Raw genomic sequence first — 19823 nt, forward strand, 5'->3', positions numbered from 1 at the left:
CTGTCCCGTACCACTCCCACATCAACAGCTTTTGAGACCTGAGCACTAACAAACTGGATTCACATGGTCATTGAAACAATTAAAACAACCTAATCTGTATTGAGTTTTATTTTTTGATTATTTTGCAGGTTTGTTATTTTTACTAAAAAAGTAAATAGTTTTTTATTTATAATGAATTTCTGGTTAAGTCATAAATTCTTTGAAAGGTCCATGTATGGCTAAATTAGGAGCCGATGGACAGTTCTGCAGCACTTGACATTCAACATCATTTGTGATGTAAACAGGAATAAAGCAGAAAATATAGGTAAATATGATAAATGATAAATATGACCTGAACAGAATATAAAGATATCTATGCAACACCTGGAGAGACTAAATTAAACTTTTCTGTGCAGACTGGAAGTACACAACAACATGTGTTTAAGGGCTAAAAAAGTTAATTTGGCATGATATGTCCCCTTTAATATTTGGTTAAATGTGCCCTAAAAAGTTGCCCTCAAAGTCTTCACACAATTACCAGACCTGGTCAGTCTGCATGGCCTAAGATCAGTTCAGGGGTGGCTGTCCATTCCTTTGTCCATCAATGAATCTAGATGAAAGTATGTATTTGTGTCCATATACAAATTTCTGTCAGGAATCAGATTTGTACAAAATTTGTTTTGTTCTGTATGTTCCATTATCACCTCGTCCTAAAAAAAGGGCAGCTCTAATAACTCATTGAAAGCTGACATTAAAGTTCTGACCTTCCTGGTCATGATGAATATATGCATAGACGTAACTTATGACCGGAGCAGTAAATCATTCAAAAACACTTGCTCAAAGGACACACCTGTGCATCCTCATGTTCTCCTTTAGCAAACCTCTTTCCAAAGATAACCGATTAAGACAGTGCCTGTGGTTCTCCTGTTTCTTTGGTTCCACCTCTTCTCCCCTACCACTCCATCCATTCTAATGAAAGACATCTGCATTACTTACAAGTACCTTAAGGAGAAGCCAAAGATGGGACTTACAGGGAGAGCTTGGAATGAACATGTCTACCTATTTATTTTATCCTTTTGAAGTCTGTGATAATTAAAGGATACATGCCACATTATGCTATTTCTGAACAGAGAAGGTTTACATAATCTTAATTCACTTCCAAAAGACTTGTCCAGAAAAAAAGGCAGGTTGAGACTAAACAATAGAAAGAATAGTTATCAGTGTCATTACTGAATGTCACTAAAAATAATAGCTCTTACAAAATGATTTACCATTTTGTGAAATGACTACAACCTTAGAAACACTCTTCTTGTTTCCTTGCTCTACACTTTAAGTTTTGAATGGAACAAACAAACACATTTTGAATTTTTTTTAATTTTATCCTGCTTTTTATGCATTTCAAACCTGTGCAGGAGTACAATTTGCTCGTTAACAAAGATAAATATTTTGTGGGACTGAAAGATAAAACTGGTTCTGGTCGTTTTAAGAGTTGTGCTTCCAGCTTACCTTTATTTTATAATGTCTCTTTAGGAAATGGCACATTGATTGGGGCATCAGCCAATGTTGTGTGTGCAGGCATCGCTGAGCAACATGGATATGGCTTTTCCTTTGTGGAGTTCTTCAAGTAAGCCTCTCTCCTTTAACATCCTGACTTATAACCTGTGTTTGAAAGGTTGCTCTTTTAAAGTGTTTGTTTGGGAAACCTGTACCATAGGCCCCTTTAAAGTGAATACTTACACATTCATGTCTGTCTTATGTTGGAGTACCAATTGTCAGCAATGTGCATAAGGTGTGACAAAAATCACACAAGTCAAACTGTGAACTTCATTCCATTATCAGTGAAGCACAAAAGTATTTAGATATTTTTTGACATTATAATCCCAACCATCCATGTAATGTATTGGTATTTTATGTGATAAACCCACACAAAGTAGAGCTCTATAGTAAAAAAGAACAAATAAGATAAAGAGTTTTCAGTTTTCTTAAAAACAAGAATCTGAACATCTTCAGCATGTTTTCTGATTCCCATGCATGGAGTAAGCACAGCCTCTCATAGCCTACTTTGAACAATGGCTTGTTTCAGACCATTTTGCTATTAAGACCTGGTTTTGTGGAATGTACAATTATTAATTCTCCTGTCAGCAAATTCTCCCACCTGTGCACTGGTTCTTTGCAGCTCCTCCAAAGTTACAATGTGTCTCTTGCCTGCTTCTCTGATTAATGCTGTCCTTGCCTGGTCTGTCAGGTTAGTGGGATGGTAATGTCTAGGTACCCTTACATTTCTGCCATAGTCTTTCTATTTTCAGATGATAGATTGGACAGAGCTCTGTGAGATGTTCAAACTTGGGATATTATGTTATAACCTAACCCTTCTTTGAACGTCTCTAAATCTTTCTCTCTGTCTTGTCTGCTGTGTTTCTTTGTCTTAATGATGCAGTTTGCTAACTTGTGCTCTTTACTATGTGCCTCCATCTCTCTGCTTGCTCGGACACTGTCTCCCCTTGCTCTCTGTTTGTTAACATTATTTTACTGTTAACTTGTTATCTCTCAGCCAAAACTACAGAAATGTTGTACTAAACTACTTAAATCAGTGAGACTCAAGGATTTTTCAGTGAATTTTTTTTATTTTAATTGCCTTTGAGAGAAGGAACAGACAAAGCTAGGAGCAGCAGCACTTAAAGCAGCACAAGGTAATCAACACAAGATGCCTCCCTTCTCCTTAGATGGCTGAGACAGACCTCTCTAGAAAATTGCAGTGATGGAAAGGAAAATACATCGGCTTGAAGTGAACGTGCAAGTAAATGCTGGGTATCGAAATGAAACGACCATACCGATGATTTAAAAGAGTGAAAAGACTGACAGAGAGCTAACTAGCACCACCAAGAAACAGAATGCTGATGTAAATGAGAGTAAAATGACCAACAGCACTCCCTGGAACTCTTTTGGTGCAAATCTCTTCCTTCAGATCTGGGAAGATGGCTAAAGGGAAGAACCCTAAATAAATTGGCTTGGCAATACAGAGAAATGTCTCTTCGACATCAGCACCAAGGAGAAAACAATAGCGGGCTGTGGTCACAACAAATTATAGGAACAAACCAACTGAACACACAGAAATACAACAGTGCAAAACCTTGTCTGGTTACGACATCTGCTTTACAGCACAGGGGAGTAACATAAGTGACCATGTACTTGGACAGTCAGTGGTTGTATGCACTGGCAATCAAATGTACCAGTTCTGCATTACTGGTGTTCATTAAATGTTCATTAAATGTTCCGAGGCAGAACGTTATCCACGAATGTGTGTTTTTCAGCCAGAGAGCACAGAACATGGGATATTGGGTGGAAAGGTTCATTCACTCTCTTTATGAACTGTCAGCATTGTGACTTTGGTGGAAACTGCGAAGAACACATGAGAGACCGGATTGTAGTTGGCATTTTGAATAAGAATTTCTCCCAGAAGCTGCAACTCATCTCGAACCTCATTTTAGAGATGACAGTACAGGAGGTGCAGCAGTCAGAGGAGGTTTAAATGCTGGTAAACCAACAAGGAGAACAGTTCAGTGAGATTTAGCAGGTGGCGCAGCATCACGGTAGCACATTCGCAAGATTGCAATGCCCACACAGAGAAACACACAGGCCAAAAGATGACGAAAATAAAAACAGATGTGGACGATGTGGGAAAACACCACAAAACCAGCAGGATAAGCGCTCATCTACCCATTCTACCTCCAACAGGTGTGAAAACAGAACATTGGGAGAGGATATGCAAAAGTAGGCTGGTGAGTGAAGTTACTGAGTGTGAAAAACAAAATGAACACTATTACCTGGGCACAGTTAATAGCAAGTCACATAATGATGAATGGACAGCGACTTTAAACAGCGAAGCCTGTAAATTTCAAGATAGACTCTGGAGCTGACTGTAGTGTAATGAGCGAGGCTGTGTATAAATCACTACAGCTAAAAAGTCCCCTGCAGAAAGCAAAGAAGATACTGAGCCACAAGGTGATTTAAACTGTTTGGGACAGTTCATAACCCAGACCAGCTACAAAGATAATGCATATTCACTCAGACCTTCTGTCATCAGAGGCGATAAAGTAACCTGCTGAGTAGACCAGTATAATTAGCAATGGGGCTAAGAAAGAGACTAAATGAAATTGGCAATAGTGAACTTGAGTTAACACAGCCTGTTAGAATATTATTACAGGAAAATGCCCAGCCTTATGCCATACAGACAGCACACAGAGTTTCCATTACACTCCTACAGTGCCTTGCAAAAGTATTCGGCCCCCTTGAACTTTTCAACCTTTTGCCACATTTCAGGCTTCAAACATAAAGATATAAAATTCTAATTTTTTGTGAAGAATCAACAAGTGGGACATAATCTTGAAGTGGAATGAAATTTATTGGATGTGTCAAACTTTTTTAACAAATAAAAAACTGAAAAGTGTGGCATACAATATTATTCGGCCCCTTTACTTTCAGTGCAGCAAACTCACTCCAGAAGTTCAGTGAGGATCTCTGAATGATCCAATGTTGTCCCAAATGACTGATGATGATAAATAGAATCCACCTGTGTGTAATCAAGTCTCCGTATAAATGCACCTGCTCTGTGATAGTCTCAGGGTTCTGTTCAAAGCGCAGAGAGCATCATGAAGACCAAGGAACACACCAGGCAGGTCTGAGATACTGTTGTGGAGAAGTTTAACGTCGGATTTGGATACAAAAAGATTTTCCAAGCTTTAAACACACCAGCAGTGTCCAGCACAAACAAGAGACAATAAGAAAGTACAACTATTTAGAATGTCAACTGCAGCCTGCTGCGATAAAGATGATCCATGGAAGAAAAAATGACCCACAAAGGGACTACATCTACACCAACAAGTTGAAACCTCTAAACCTCCTTCCCCCAAGACCCCACCAACCTCTCCATTCTCTCCACTCAGCACAGACTCCCCTCCCCTGGATTTCACTGACAACATGGAAAAACCTTGCCAAGATCAGAATACAACTTACTCCACGCCCAAATTGGGCACAGGGTCCAGGCTGAAGGAACACCGTCAGTGGTTCACATAATAAACTCATCCCTTTTTGTCAGGTATTTTCGCCCAGGCCTTAAAAACAGCAATTATCAAACCACTGTTGAAAAGGAATAATCTGGACAAGTTGCGATCGAAAAGTTGTATTTTAACAGTTTAAATACCTTCATGTCATGTCTGACATCTTCCAGTCAGGTTACTGTGCTCACCATAGTAGCGAGACTGCCCTTGTCAAGGTTTTCAATGACATCCACATACATGCAGACTGTGAAAGACCACAGTGCTGGTATTATTGAACCTCAGTTCTGCATTGACCACTTTTGACCACGATTTATTAATGGAGCGACTGGAGAACTGGTTTGGTCTTTCTGGAACAGCACTTGACTGGTTTCAGTGATACTTGAAGGACAGGGGCTTTTTTTTAACTTTACATTGGAGTTAATAAAGATCACATGCAGTGTTCCCCAAGGCTCCATTTTGGTGATGCTTCTATTCAGCATCTACAGTTTATATTATAACAAAAGATAAGTTACCATAACTATGCAGATGACACACAGCTCTACATTACAATGTCACCAGGTGACTATGAACTCATTTAAGTGTTGTGTATGCATAAAACAAATCAATGCGTGGATGTTAATCAAACAGCTGCAGCTGATCCAGAATGCTGCTTCTAACTCAGAGCACATCACCCCAGTTCTATCGTCCCTATACTGGCTTCCTACTCTATGCTTGTGTTGGTTTATAAATCGCTGACTGGCTCAGCAACCACAATACATTAAATATTTGTGGTCGTATTAACCTTGCAGACATCTCATATCTTCTGGTTCAAGTCTACTTCAGACCCCCAGAATCAGAACAAAACAAAAAGAAGCAGCATTCAGTCCTTGCCTCACTAATTGGGAACAAACTTCTAGAAAACTGAAGAAATGTTGAAACCCTAAGTTCTTATAAATCAAGGGGTAAATACCCATTTGTTTAGAGTGGAATTTGACTATTCCATTCTAACTATTAACTAAAATATTATTAATTTGCACTGTCTGTAGTCCAACTTTTCTTTATTTTCCTTTATCATGCCAATGCTGTGCACATTTTTCTGTGTTTTCCTTTCCTATGTTTTCATCATGTAAAGCACTTCAAAATAGCCTTGATGCTGAAAAGTGCTATGCAAATAAACTTGCCTTGCATATTGTTCTCCAACAAACCTCTGATGCCTTCATAGAACAGTTAGATTTATAAGAATAAATTACCCACACATGGGATCTACTTACTAATTAGGTGACCTCTGAAGTAGATTGGTTGCTCTATATAGTCTTTGGAGGTTTTGGAGTAAAATGGTTCTGAATAGAAATGCATGCCTAATCTTTTAGATTTTTATATGTAAACGATTTCAAAAAACATATACTGCTTTCCTTCCACTTCACATTATGCATTTTATCACCTAAAATCCCCCAAAAATACATTTTAGGTTGTGGTTGTAATGGGACACAATATGAATAATTTTAAGGGGCATTAATACTTCTGTAAAACAATATATGGGGATGTTTACTGGGAAATTCATTGAGCTTTTATAAACTAATTGTTCAGAAAAAAACGTCAACAGTACAGTTAGTAATGTTAAAAATGTGAAACCAGTCATACAGTGTGAAACCTTGCTGAAAGCTTGATTTGAGAGCTTGGTGATGGTTAAAATAAAAAAGAAAAATGCCATTTTATAAAAGGCAGGCTGCCTCCCCAGTTTCCACCTGCTCACTAATAATTTCCACTCAACTGATGTAACAGCCAGACATACCTGCAGTTTAACTGTTAGAGAATCAGAGGTGGTCAATGATGATGAAAGGTTGATAAATATGAGTCTGATTAGGTCTAAAATGAAACCATCTTGAAATACCTTAAAGGTTTGACTGATGGGACTGCAACATGCTCTGTGTGTAATGATGAAAAGTGACAAAAATTCACTATAGTGACTGGCATTAAACAGAGAATTTCATTTTTGCAAGTAGGGTTTACTTCAAATTAATAAAGCTACAATAAACATCATTAAGCATGTGGAAAAATTGATCGCTGTTGCTAAAAGTAACTCAGGTACCTCTGCTAATAATTAAATTTTTAATAACAGATTTATATTTATTTTTACTTCCTCTTCAATTTGTTTTGCAGTAGCGAAAAAAATAATTATATCACAAGTAGTAGCTATATGTGTGCCACCTCTGTTTTAGGTATATTGTTTTTATCTATTTTTTCCCCTTACTGAAGGCACATTGGGATGACCATCTGCTTTGGATCTCATTGAAACTAATGAAAATGTGCATGCTGTCAGTTCTACTTCCCCCTCCAGTGTAGTTATGTTTACAATGCTTAGAAGCATTGCTCTTGGCTCTAGTGCTGCCTGCAATTGGCTGTCTGTAGTGAGTGTCACAGCTGGTCGAAGAGACGGTTTTGGGTGGAGAGAAGTGTGTCTAAAACTCCAGACAGCTGGGACTAACTAGTGCTATATCAGGTGCTTAAACTGAGGGGCCACATGAGCCCACAAGGACGTGAATGCCTCTTTGATGGGCCCTCACAAAGGATAGTTGGAGAGTGACTCTGAATAGCTTAGCTCCTCTTTGGTTGCTTCCTTCATGTCTCTGTGTTGTTATTCCTCATCTCTCCAAAACAGTAACCTAGGAAACATAGTATAAGCATCAGATATATATAGTGTATACTCCAGCTGGGAGGGAAGTGACTATAAACGCTGTCCAGTTTCTGTCAGTACTCTGGTGAAATAAGTGTTAGATTCAGATAGACTCGTACTTTGAAGTAAGAATGGAAGCAGTTCTTGATTCGCAATCGGGTTAGTAGATAATATCCGATCATAAAAACATTAGAAGCCCCCAATTGTTTGTGTAGCAGCATTTTGGGTACTTTACAGACAGAAGGACCAGTATCAGAGACTGTATAGAGGATTTGTTAGTGTGAGATGCAGGGACGCAGACTATGTCTGCAAGTGTGCAACCCGACCCAATCTCAGTTGCAGTCTGACAAGCGTGTTTGAATTTTTTTTAGGCTGATCAGGACGCAGTCGGGTTGTGTGAATCAATGACCCAACTGCAAACGAATGTTGCCTACAGCCAATGAAAACCAGAGGCTTGGACAGAACAACAGCTGTGAACCGTTTTTTTTTCTAACTTTATTTGTAACCACACAACATTATGTATATAAAAGGACAACAACAGTGGGCATAATACAAACAATCACCTAAATAATTACAATCACGCAGTGATAAAAAAAAACAACAACAACAAAGATACCCGGATATTTAAGACTAAAATGCGATAAATAATGAAGGACCTTATTGAAATAAACCAAACAATTCCCATATTGCGTTTGAAGGTAATGAGATTACATATAACAAACTGACATTTCTGAATGAAATATTTTCTTCACAGAACAAATGTATTTTTTTATACATTCTTAATGTTTATTTGCACGATCCATCCAAAATATTTTTTTGTTGTCTGTTAGAGACATGTTCCGAACTCTCACAGTGAGTAAAGAGTAAGGTAAGGTAAGGTAAGTTTATTTATATAGCGCTTTTCAGCATCGAGACACTCAAAGCGCTGTACGTACAATTACAATACAATCACAAAGCAAATAAAACACAGATACAGACACAGAAAAACAAATCAAATGATAAAATCAAACAACAGAGGTAATTTAAAAAGGTAAAATAAAATAAAGAGAATAGAATGATGGACAAAAAAATGAAAGGAAAATTGGACTGAAAACACAACTAATCATGCCTTGATGGCACAGTCAAAGGCCACTCTACACAAATAAGTTTTTAATCTTGATTTAAAGCAACTTAGGTTTTCGGCACTTTTACAGTTTTCTGGCCGTTTATTCTAGATTATTGGAGCATAAGAACTAAAAGCTGCTTCTCCATGTTTGGTTCTGGTTTTGGGTGTGCAGAGTAGATTTGAGCGAGATGAGTACAGTCAACACTACCCAAATCACTTTCACTTGAGGGTTGAAATTAACATATCTTAAACTGCATGTCATTCATTTTATTGGGAAGTGGTTGAGAAATAAAACCAGTCAGAATTCTGACAGTATCTTTTATTACCTGCACCTACCGGTATGTTTCTTCCTGTAAACTGTTGTTCTTGCAAAAGTTTCCGTGAGAGTTTGATGCACTCAGTTGACTGTAATCTGATATACTACAGCAAGTGTGTGATCTGTAGTCTTTCTGTCTCGACACAAAAAACAGTCCGTTTGTGTGAACACCTAGTCTTTCCTAAAATCTGTGATGACTGTGAAAGTCATGTAGCATGTCCTGAGCTTAACACAGTTTATGTTTCGTAGGGGTTTACCAACACATCAATCTCATGAGATGACGACACAAGACAGAGGTAGATAATAAATTCATGAGAATGAGGCCAGAGGAGATGATGTTTTAGCAATATTTTAGAAGTATTGCCAATTTTCTTTTTCTTACAAATATAGCTACACATAAATTGTTTTTATAGAAGCCACTGTAGTCATTGGAGAATAATTCAGTGCAAGATTGGCTAGTCCATAAATAACCTAATTGCTTGCCTAAAGGCCTTCTGAATGCATTACATAGAATACAATACAAATAGAACGAAGATTTCATAAATCTCAAACTGTGTGTTACAGAATCTCAGTTAAGAAAATAGTTATCTAGTTAAATATTTTTTTAATTAGGGACAGCCAAGGGTTGAAGTTATGAAAAGTCATTTAGTTTGCTGCCGATAGGAAGCTCAAAGGTAGATCTGTGTCATTAGCAGTGGGTACAGCAGGTGCAATTTTTCCAAAGTGATTACAAATTGTTCCTGTCTTGTCTGTTGCGTTGTCTTTCTCCTTGTAAGTGCCTAAAATGCTGTTTGATAAACAATTTTAGCTGGGAGAATTCTAGAGAGCTGTCTTCATTAGTTGATTCTGTCAACACAACTAAAAAACCCTTTCATTCTGACTTTAAAATAGGAGCCTCAAACATAGACATGGTTTCATACTTAAACAACACACATCCATTTTCAAAGCCCTCAATAATAGTTTTTATAATAGTTTTATAGTAATAGTTTGCCCTTACTTCACCAGATGAAATTACTAGCCAATAGCAAATGGATAGCACTCCACAAAACAGCCTTCACTTTGAAGAGAAATATTGTAGCATCTTAATGTTGCAAGACCCTCCAAGTGATTTCTCAAACTTTTATTCTACTTGAGAAAGAAATTGGCACCTTAGTTTTCACAACAATATTGCTAAAATCCCGGAGCGACAGTGGCGACGGTGGTAGTGGTTCGTACTCCACAAGGTGGGTTGCTGGTCTGCTGCGTCCGTCTCAGTCGTTGTGTCCTTGGGCAAGAAACTTCACCCACCTTGCCTGCTGATGGTAGTCAGAGGGCTTGTTGGCACGGATTGCATGGCAGCTTCACTTCTGTCAGTCTGCCCCAGGACAGCTGTGGCTACAATGTGGCTTACCACTGTGTGTGAATGTGTGTATGAATGGGTGGATGACTAATTGTAATGTGAAGCGTTTTGGGGTCCTTGGACTTAATAAAGTGCTATACAAGTGCAGGCCATTTCACCATTTACCAAAATCTGGTCTGGTTTTGATTGTATCACCTCTACTCATGAGTAGAGTAACGGCTCTGAATTTTATAGTTTTGCACAAGTATCGACCCTCACAATTTAGTGCTAGTAGAGTAAAATTAATCAATGTTGCAAGGATAGTAAGTCAGATCTAGATTCAATTACATATAGTCCAGTTTATTCTAGCTTCAAATACACTACAATCAAATTTGGGGGTAATTTAATGTCAGTTAAACTGTCAGTTTAAAATGTTTCTATCTAAAGAAGCCTAGGTGATTGCATCAAGTCATTGACTTCACACCAGTCTCTCAGTTTGAGTAAGCCTATGGTAACAGTGGAAGGAAGCACTCCATTTAAAAAGCAGGACATGTTCACCATAACCAGGCTCAGGATGAACAACCATCTGCTGAAACCGGATGGGTTGAGAGGACAAGAAACAAAGGATAACAGTGGGTTTATCTGTGGTTTTATCCATGAATGCAACACAACTAAACAAACCGTAGTTAACAATGTACATTAAGTACATTTTAACAAATAAATCCCTTGTTGGATTAATTTACACATTTTTGTATTTTGGCTACTATAATGTAGACAAAGGTTTACCCTTCTAATATACAGTTTGATCTCCTAACCTGGACATCAGCTTTATTTCTCACAGGATGATTTGACACAACAGATCAAATATATTTGACAGCAAAATCAATACCTTAAATGTTTATTACAGTTTATGTCCAAAATATTTCACTGAAAAATTACTAATAACTGGCAGATGTTACTACTAACCGGACAAATATACTCAACCTCACAGAGCAAGTTTCTTTGCTGTGCTTGTTTCATGGACCTTTAGTTATTCTGATTGAGGAAGATTTCTGAGTAGTTGGTTTTTCCTCATAGAGCAGAAACCATTGTTCAGTTTTCCTACATTTCCATTCTTTTGCTGTAGCATTTGTTAGATTTAAGACAATATCTCCATTTACATAGCCTTTTGCATCCAGTTTCTCTACTGGATGCAATGCCCTCCAGCATTTCCGACAGTGAAAAAATAAAATTAGCAAGGTATTTAAAATACTCTATTACGTAGTAATTTCAGTTACAACCCAGGCTATGTTTCTCAGCATTTGTATACGTTCTAACTGTAATCGAAGTAGTTCTTAAATAGAGCATATCAGCTATTACCTTCGGGGAGCAGTGTGGCTCTGTTTTTCTCTGTCATGCAGCCTCCACAGTGAAAGCAGTTCATCCCTTGGGTTTATCTAAAGAGAGTATTTGAGATTGCATCAGTACTTTCAACGAGCTCCCATCAAATGCAATTAAGTCAGCATGTGAATGTGCAAGGCAAAAAAGAGAATTTTCAGACAAGGTGAACAGTGTTCCTCTGAGCTGTATTGTGGCAACTTTTTTCATCTGCCCTCTGTCCCTTCATGCTGTGCCTATGATGAAGAAACAGCTATTGCTCAGCAAAAAAGGATCCTCTGTGCAGAGGTGACCCCTGTGTGTCTGACAATAATACCAGCTTAGATTTCTTCCTCCATCCATCCCATCCATTGGATGGACACTCGTTCCACAACCAGTGATGTTTGACTTTCTGAGGTTATATTTCCTGTTTCAACTTATTGTTTGTGATGAAAATATATATCGCCCTGATAGAAATAAGTAACAAGTTGCACAGAAAGAAATATGTTATGCTACAGATCAATAAAAACACACCCAACATTCCTTTAACAGTGACCAATGTTGCATTGCTTCTTAAAGACTCATTATTATGATCTCATAAAAACCACAAAGGACATTATTTTTAATTATATTTAAAAGTGCTGTGAAAGATTCCTTTTTTGGAGAAGGTGTTTAAAGGGAGCCAACTGCAGCATTTTCAAATAGTTATGACAGTTTCTCCTTTTAGGCAATAAAAGTTATTAGACATCAAAGACACTGCTTTTATTTGGTGTACAATCAAAGATGATGCAAGAAAATGAAAACTTTACTGAAGGCATTTTTTCTTGCAAACTGGGTTGCACAGTGGTTAGTAGCCTTGCAGCAAAAAGGTCCCAGGTTCAAATCCTGGCCTAGGCTATTCTTGCTCGGAGTTCGGGGGTTCTCTTTGGCTTCCTCCCACTGTCGAAAATCATTACTGTTAATTGATCTTTCAAAAGTGTTGCTCTGTGATGGACTGGGCAACCTATCCAGGGTCCCAATGACCGGAGACAGACAACAGCTCCCCACCACGCTGCATGGATAAGCTGGTATGGGCAATGGATGGATGAATGATATGCAACTTTAAGTGTCTTGTTGATGACGGAAAGTTTGACACCGACCAAAGCAGACAGCCATGAAGAGTTGTTTAAAAAATAAATGACACGATCTTGCCTCACACTTTAGCAAGCATGGACTAACCAATCTACTAGGAAAGTCTATGCAGTTTCAGTGAAATTTCAGAATCAGAATCAGAATCAGAATCAGAAAAGCTTTATTGCCAAGTACATTTTTGGACATACAAGGAATTTGTTTTGGCGTAAATTTCTGTTTAATGTCAATATTTTGATCAAAATATTAAGATCAGCAAAAAAGTTACAATTACATTGCAGTTGTCACACACAGCTGAATCACAACCTGGTAATAAATAAAGCTTCAAAATGCAAAAAAAAAAAAAAAGAAACTGGAGCAAGTGACAAAACAACTAGGGTAGGCAAATGATTAAAAACTCCATTAAAACAAAGATTGGTTATCAGCTATTGAAAACTTTAAGATCATTAGCCAAAAAAGAAAACAGCATAAAGCAAATAAAACATTCTTGCAGTTTACAGTAAAAAGTTGTTTAGGCAGGCTTAATGAGGGTGTTTCCAATATCCACAAATAGAGGAAACATGGAAGAGTGGTAACCCTTCCCAAGAGGGGCAAGTCTACCAAAATGACTCCAAAAGTGCATCCACAACTCATCCAGGAGGTCACAAAAAACCCAGAACAGCTGCTAAAGCTCTAAAGGCCTCACTTACCTTGAGGCTAAGGCTGGTGTTCATGATTAAACAATAAGATACAGAGACATGAAACAGCATTTCAGAAAAAAGAGCATTACACCCTGACAGTCAAACAAAAACTTTAATAAAGCTGATTATATTTAATTAGCTTAATTTTGACCTTATATTAAAATTGCTGTATGATGTAAAGCAGTGTTTTTTAACCCTGGTACTCAAGGCACACTGCCCTGCATGCTTTAGATGTTTCTCTGCTTTAATGCTCCTGATTCTGATAAAATTAGGTGTGCTGAAGCAGAGAAAACATCTAAAACATGTAGGGCAGCATGCCTTGAGAACCAGGGTTGAAAAAGACTGATCTTGAGCATTTAAATGTGACATAAAAACAAAACAAAAAACTGATGAAATCAGTGGTGGGCAAATACTTTCTTCAACAGCACTTCAGGATTGTCCAAATTATTTCATGTTCATGTTTTATTAGACCTATGTACACAAAAACACAGCCACAATGTTGCCCCAGTTGTTTCTGTCAATCTATAAATGATGAAGCACCAGCACTGACTTTCTCTGATGTGTAAATTAACATTAACTCCAAGCACTTCTACTTATTCCAGCAGACTTATGAGAAAATTAGCCTTCCTTTTCTATTTAATGTACCTCCACATGCTGAAGTCAGTGTTAATATGCCTCTAAGTGCCTCATTCATTTTCAATTCATGAGATAACTTGACATTTCCATATGAATATTAAATTGAAAAGCCACACTTATATAATTTTGAAAATAGCGGTAGCAATATTCATAATACAATATAAACTTTAATTAACTTTTTGTAACAATTTAAATTTTTTCTAATCTTCTCCAGTGCTTTCTTGCTCTGCCGCTTGTTTGACAAGCTTGTAGGAGGTAATCGAACAAAAAAATAAAGAAGCAAAATGTTTAAGAGCTTCAAGTTCACTTTTTAATCTATTTGATTATATTTTGCATTTTAATATAGAAACGTTTTAATGTTTTATTGTAAAAAACAAACATAAAAAAAAAGTTCTGCAGGGCAAAATACACATAAAAACAAACTAATTCAACCAATTAATTTCAACCACATCAATCATATTTACATTAAGTCCAATGATAACTAATACACTTTGGTTTGTTTAAAATGAAATTCCATATAACCAGTTTGATGTAAAATTTGTAAAAAAAAAAAAGAGAGTTGAAAGACATTAAAAAGGGAATTAACATGTGGAGTTGATAGATTAAAATTTGAATAGATATATGCATTCACATTTCTGTCACCATTTAAAAAAATAGCATTTTCTAAGAAGCATTTTAATACTTTTTGTTTGCCTTTTCTTAAGTGGCAAACATTCTGAATGTTTTTAATTCATCTAAGAATAGCTCTGTTCTGTTGTGAGATATTTTTCAGTAAGCCAAAAGATAAGCATGCATACATTTTCAGCTATTTTCACAGCTTACTGTGAGCCATTACCATTACTGGGTTGCAGCTAAAGACCTGAATTAACTGGAAACTGCATAAACATTATTAACACTATTCATTCTGTTTCAACCACACAGAGGTCAAATGGAATATGACATGTTGTTTATGTTGAGTGGCCAGTGGCCCACCAAAGAGCCTTAAACACTGTATTATAAACATTCCTCATCAGAATAATTGGCTATGCACATTTTTAATGACTGTCAGTCATCATTTCTCCATTAAGCTAAACAAACAGAAGCACAGATAGTAACAGAACAGCAATTCTACACCGTTTTCCTGTTAACTTGCTACCTACAGTGCCTTTGAAAAGTATTCACACCCTTTGAGCGTTTTCACCATTTGTCACAATACAAACACAAATTTGGTTGTATTTTATGGGGATATGTGTGATAGACCAACGCAAAGATGTGCATGACTTCTAAAATGTTCAGCATTAAAAATCTGATAGGCTTTTGTATTCAATCCCCTTAATTGAACACCCTTAAATAAAATCTGGTGCTACCCATAGGCATTAGATATCAACTAATTTGTAATACAAGACTGCTTGTATGTAATTTGTTAAAGAACACTGCTAAAAAACAATCATGAAGACCTAGTAACAAAAAACTAAGGTCAGTTAGAAAGTTGTGGAGATGTTTGAAGCAGAATCAGGTTCTAAAGCAATATTCAAAACTTCCAACATCCCATGAAGCACTGTCCAAACAATCAAAAGGAAGAGTGTGGTACAAGACATGGCAGTTCACATAAAATAACAGGTCATGCAGTTAAAGCATTAATCCGAAAAGCAGCCAAGTTGCCCATGTTAACTCTGGAGGAGCTGCAGAGACCTCTTAGCTCAGGACAGAAAATCTGGTGATAGAACAACTATTATTTGTACATTCCACTAATCCAGTTGCCACAAGTCATGAAGGGGACACAACAGACATATGTAAGAATGGTGCAACCAGAATTTAGCTTTCTGTTCTACATGCAACAGCTCACCACCAGAAATGCATCATCTCCACAGTGAAACATGGTGGTGGGAGCATCATTATGTGAGAATGCTTTTTTTCAGAAGAGGTCGGAAAGCTGGTCAAAGTTGATGGGAAGATTCATGAAGCCTAACACCAACAAACAAACAAAACAAAACAAAACAAAAATAACTCTGACTTACCTACTAGCAGGCCAGAGAATAACTCCATGAAAGTCCAGACTGAGAATCTAGGGCAACACTAAAAGATTGTTGTTCGCTCTCCATCCAATCCGACTGAAATTAACTATTTTATAAGGAAGAATGGGCGAAATGTTCAGTCTGTAGATGTGTAAAGCTGGCAAAAACACACTCCAAAGGACTTGCAGCTTTTATTGCAGCTCTAGTTAGTTTTACAATGTTTAGAATCAGGGTGACTAAATACAAGTGTGTACTACACTTACCAGATTTTTATTTAAACTAAATTTGATCACTTTACTTACACTTCACAAATCTGTGCTACTTTGTGTTTGTCCATTATATAAATTACAATACAGCTTGTGGTTGTAAGGTGGCATAAGGTTAAAAAGTTTGAGATGTATAAATACTGTTGCAAGGCACTTTACCAAATTTCTTGGGTTAATCCTTGCAGCAATCTTTCATAACGTCAAATTGATAAGCTGAACCTGCAACATGATTACCTTATTTTAAAGTGAGACCGTTTAATCGCCAACACATTATATGTACTTTATGTTAGGTTTTTTTTTTTTGTCCTCCAATACTGATCTGTGTCATAGACCGGAGGCAACCAGATTCCTGGCCCTGACTGCAGCCATGTGTTCATCTAGGACATGTTATACATCCAAATGAGAAACCATCTGCAGTGAGGGTACATTATAGATTAAGGATGCTAATTCAGGGTCTTTACTGTTGTGTATTAAGAAAACTACAAGTCTGTCAGTGCATAGGAAATAGGAGAAGTTTTAAAAATGTTGTGCAATGTAAAAACAATATTAGTTCTTCATTCTCGAGGCTCCTGGATAAAATAATTAAATCTTAGACATTTTCAAAGATTCTCATGAGCAGGCTAATGCTTGCGTTTAACAAGATGCTTTTCAGATCTTCCCATGATAGGTAGGAGAGTTAGCTTTAAGGCCCATTCAAGTGTCCCACATTACAATGGGACGTGCTTTCACAATAATTACATTTTTCCAGACTGACATTCTGTCTTTGTAGAAGGTCAAATAGGTTGAGCACTAAGGTAAAATGTAATTAAGTTTAATAATCGGAAACATTATTTAAAGTGAAACAAGACTGATTGGTGATTTGGTATCCACCTTAGATTTTTAAGTAGCCACTAATACATTGCTGAGAACTTTGATGGCTTTTCTGATAATTCTGCCATCCCTTAACAACACGGACTAGTTGTAGCACCTTCTAAGGCTTCTTAATACAGTGTAGTGAAAAAGTATTTGCCACCTTACAGATTTCTTCTGTTTTTGCTTTTTTGCACGCTATATGTTTCGGATAATCAAAAAGAAATAATAGACAAATAAATGCTGAGAAAATACTAACTGCGGCTTTTAAATTTTATTTAGTGAGAAAGTAATCACCCCCTTGCCAAGTCATGAATTAACTGTGATTAACTTAGACTACAAGTCAGCAACCTGTGGGTCCAGGGCCACATCTGGCTCCTTAGCCATCTTGGAGCAGCTCTTAAAGATACTCACCCAAAATGGTATAAAAATAAGCAACATTTTAAATGTAAAGGCAAACAAAAATACCTACCTTAGCAGGTTCTGTATCTATTTTTGTGCGATATTTGCATAACATTTCCACAACAAAATGTCAATAATAATAAGATATTAATAATTTTTTGTCTTTTTATGTTGTCTGTCCGTCCGTCTGTCAAAACTAGATTGATTAGTTTTTTGTAAGGGTCAGGCAGCTTTAGCAAAAATGGCTCTTTGGATTGCAAAGGTTTCTGACCCCTGAACTGATCCAGCAATTATTAAGCAGGATAAGAAATAATACTTTTTCAGAGCCCTGAACACACTTTTACTTTACAAATAAAACCATGCTGCTGCTACACTGTGTTGTCTTGCAATAATTACTGTACTCTGACAACAATTACACTATACTTTAGCTTTGCTCTGCAGGTTCATTTAGAGCTCTCAGATCATAATTTGTTTCAACTTCGAATGGTACAATTGAAAATATAAACAGAATTTCTGTAGCTGAGACAAAGCACGCTGGCAGATGCTGCAGCAGCAAGAGCACCTGAATGACACAAGAAAACACTAAAATCTGATCAATTTAATGTTTTATGTTTCATAGCAGTTACATTACAAAGCATAGAAGAAATTACACCAAATACAACAAAATTCTTACTTGTAACTTCAGAGGAGAGACTAAGTGTCAACAAAGCAGTCAGTCATTTTTTACCACTTATTCCATAGTGGGTCACGGGGGAGCTGGTGCCTATCTCCAGCAGTCTATGGGCGAGAGGCAGGGTACACCCTGGACAGGTCGCCAGTCCATCGCAGGGTAACACACAAATAACCATGCACACACTCATTCCTACACCTAAGGGCAATTTAGATTAACCAATTAACCTAACAGGCATGTCTTTGGACTGTGGGAAGAAGCTGGAGTACCCAGTGAGAACCCACTAATGCACAGGGAGAACATGCAAACTCTATGCAGAAAGACCCCCAGCAGGGAATCAAACCCAGGACCTTCTTGGTGCAAGGCAACAGTGCTACCAACTGCGCCACCGTGCAGCCCAAACAAAGCAGTGAAGTCAAATTGTTTAACACCATTTGTATTTGGAGGCAGAAATAAAATTATGCTTGAGAAATATATTCATCACACCCAAATTCTGAGTGAATGAAAGAGTTTTCACAGAACTGAACTAAAACTCCTGGTGTTTTCATTTAATGTATTAATGTATAATGTATTAATGTATTTTCAGGGAGATTGGAGTGATTTTAACACTGTATGTTCTGTTGCTTCTCACAGGCTGGGGTTCCCCATGATGGTGATGACATGCATGATCGCCATGTGCTACCTCCTAGCCACCCACATCGGACTGGGATGGAACATGTAAACCACACCGGCCAAAGAGACTAGGGTGTGTTGGCATGCATGTGTGTACGTGCATGTGGCCACTCCTCTATGAGTTGCAGCTCACTGTAAATGTGATGTGTATGCTGACTGACCAATCAGATTACGAGCAAATCATGAAGCACTGCAGCCATGTCTTCATAAAGCATTGGAATGTGGGATGTTTGGACCATCAAGGACAGACTTACATGAGTTTGAACAAAAGCTGACTCTAAGAAATGTTTCTTGGCTTTACGTAAATGGCTTCTCTTCATTATTGTTTACATGGTGCTATGGCCTCAGAGGGAACAACAGCTGTTCTGATTTCAGCTTTCATCAGCTGTCACTCCTTAGGAAATCTCAGAGACCAGTTTATGAAACACATCTAATCATTACTTCAATCATGTATCAAAATCTTTCCATTAAAGGTACATTTAAAGACTACTGATTAGCTGTTTTATACCAACCTAAACATGTGCAGATCTAACATAAAAAACCCAGTGAAAGGGAGTTTATATCAGTTAATGTTTATGTTTCATTGTTGGATTCCTAAATTTTTAGATATAGTGGGTACGGAAAGTATTCAGACCCGTTTAAATTTTTCACTCTTTGTTTCATTGCAGCATTTGCTAAAATCAAAAAGGTTCATATTATTTATTGTTAATGTAGACTCAGTATCCCATCTTGACAGAAAAAT

The 19823-nt window shown here is 37.3% G+C and overlaps 1 protein-coding gene across 1 annotated transcript in view; it reads left to right on the forward strand.

Annotated features, from left to right (window-relative positions):
* oca2 (oculocutaneous albinism II) overlaps nucleotides 1-19570 on the forward strand; it is a 78159-nt gene extending 58589 nt beyond the window's left edge. Inside the window, exons 23-24 of the mRNA XM_047374117.1 lie at nucleotides 1510-1603; nucleotides 19043-19570. Coding sequence (XP_047230073.1) covers nucleotides 1510-1603; nucleotides 19043-19130 — 182 coding nt within the window. The 3' untranslated portion in view covers nucleotides 19131-19570. The remainder of the gene's footprint in view (nucleotides 1-1509; nucleotides 1604-19042) is intronic.
* Nucleotides 19571-19823: the final 253 nt, after the last annotated feature.

Source organism: Girardinichthys multiradiatus, chromosome 9 (assembly GCF_021462225.1).
Source record: "Girardinichthys multiradiatus isolate DD_20200921_A chromosome 9, DD_fGirMul_XY1, whole genome shotgun sequence".
Lineage (NCBI taxonomy): Eukaryota > Metazoa > Chordata > Actinopteri > Cyprinodontiformes > Goodeidae > Girardinichthys > Girardinichthys multiradiatus.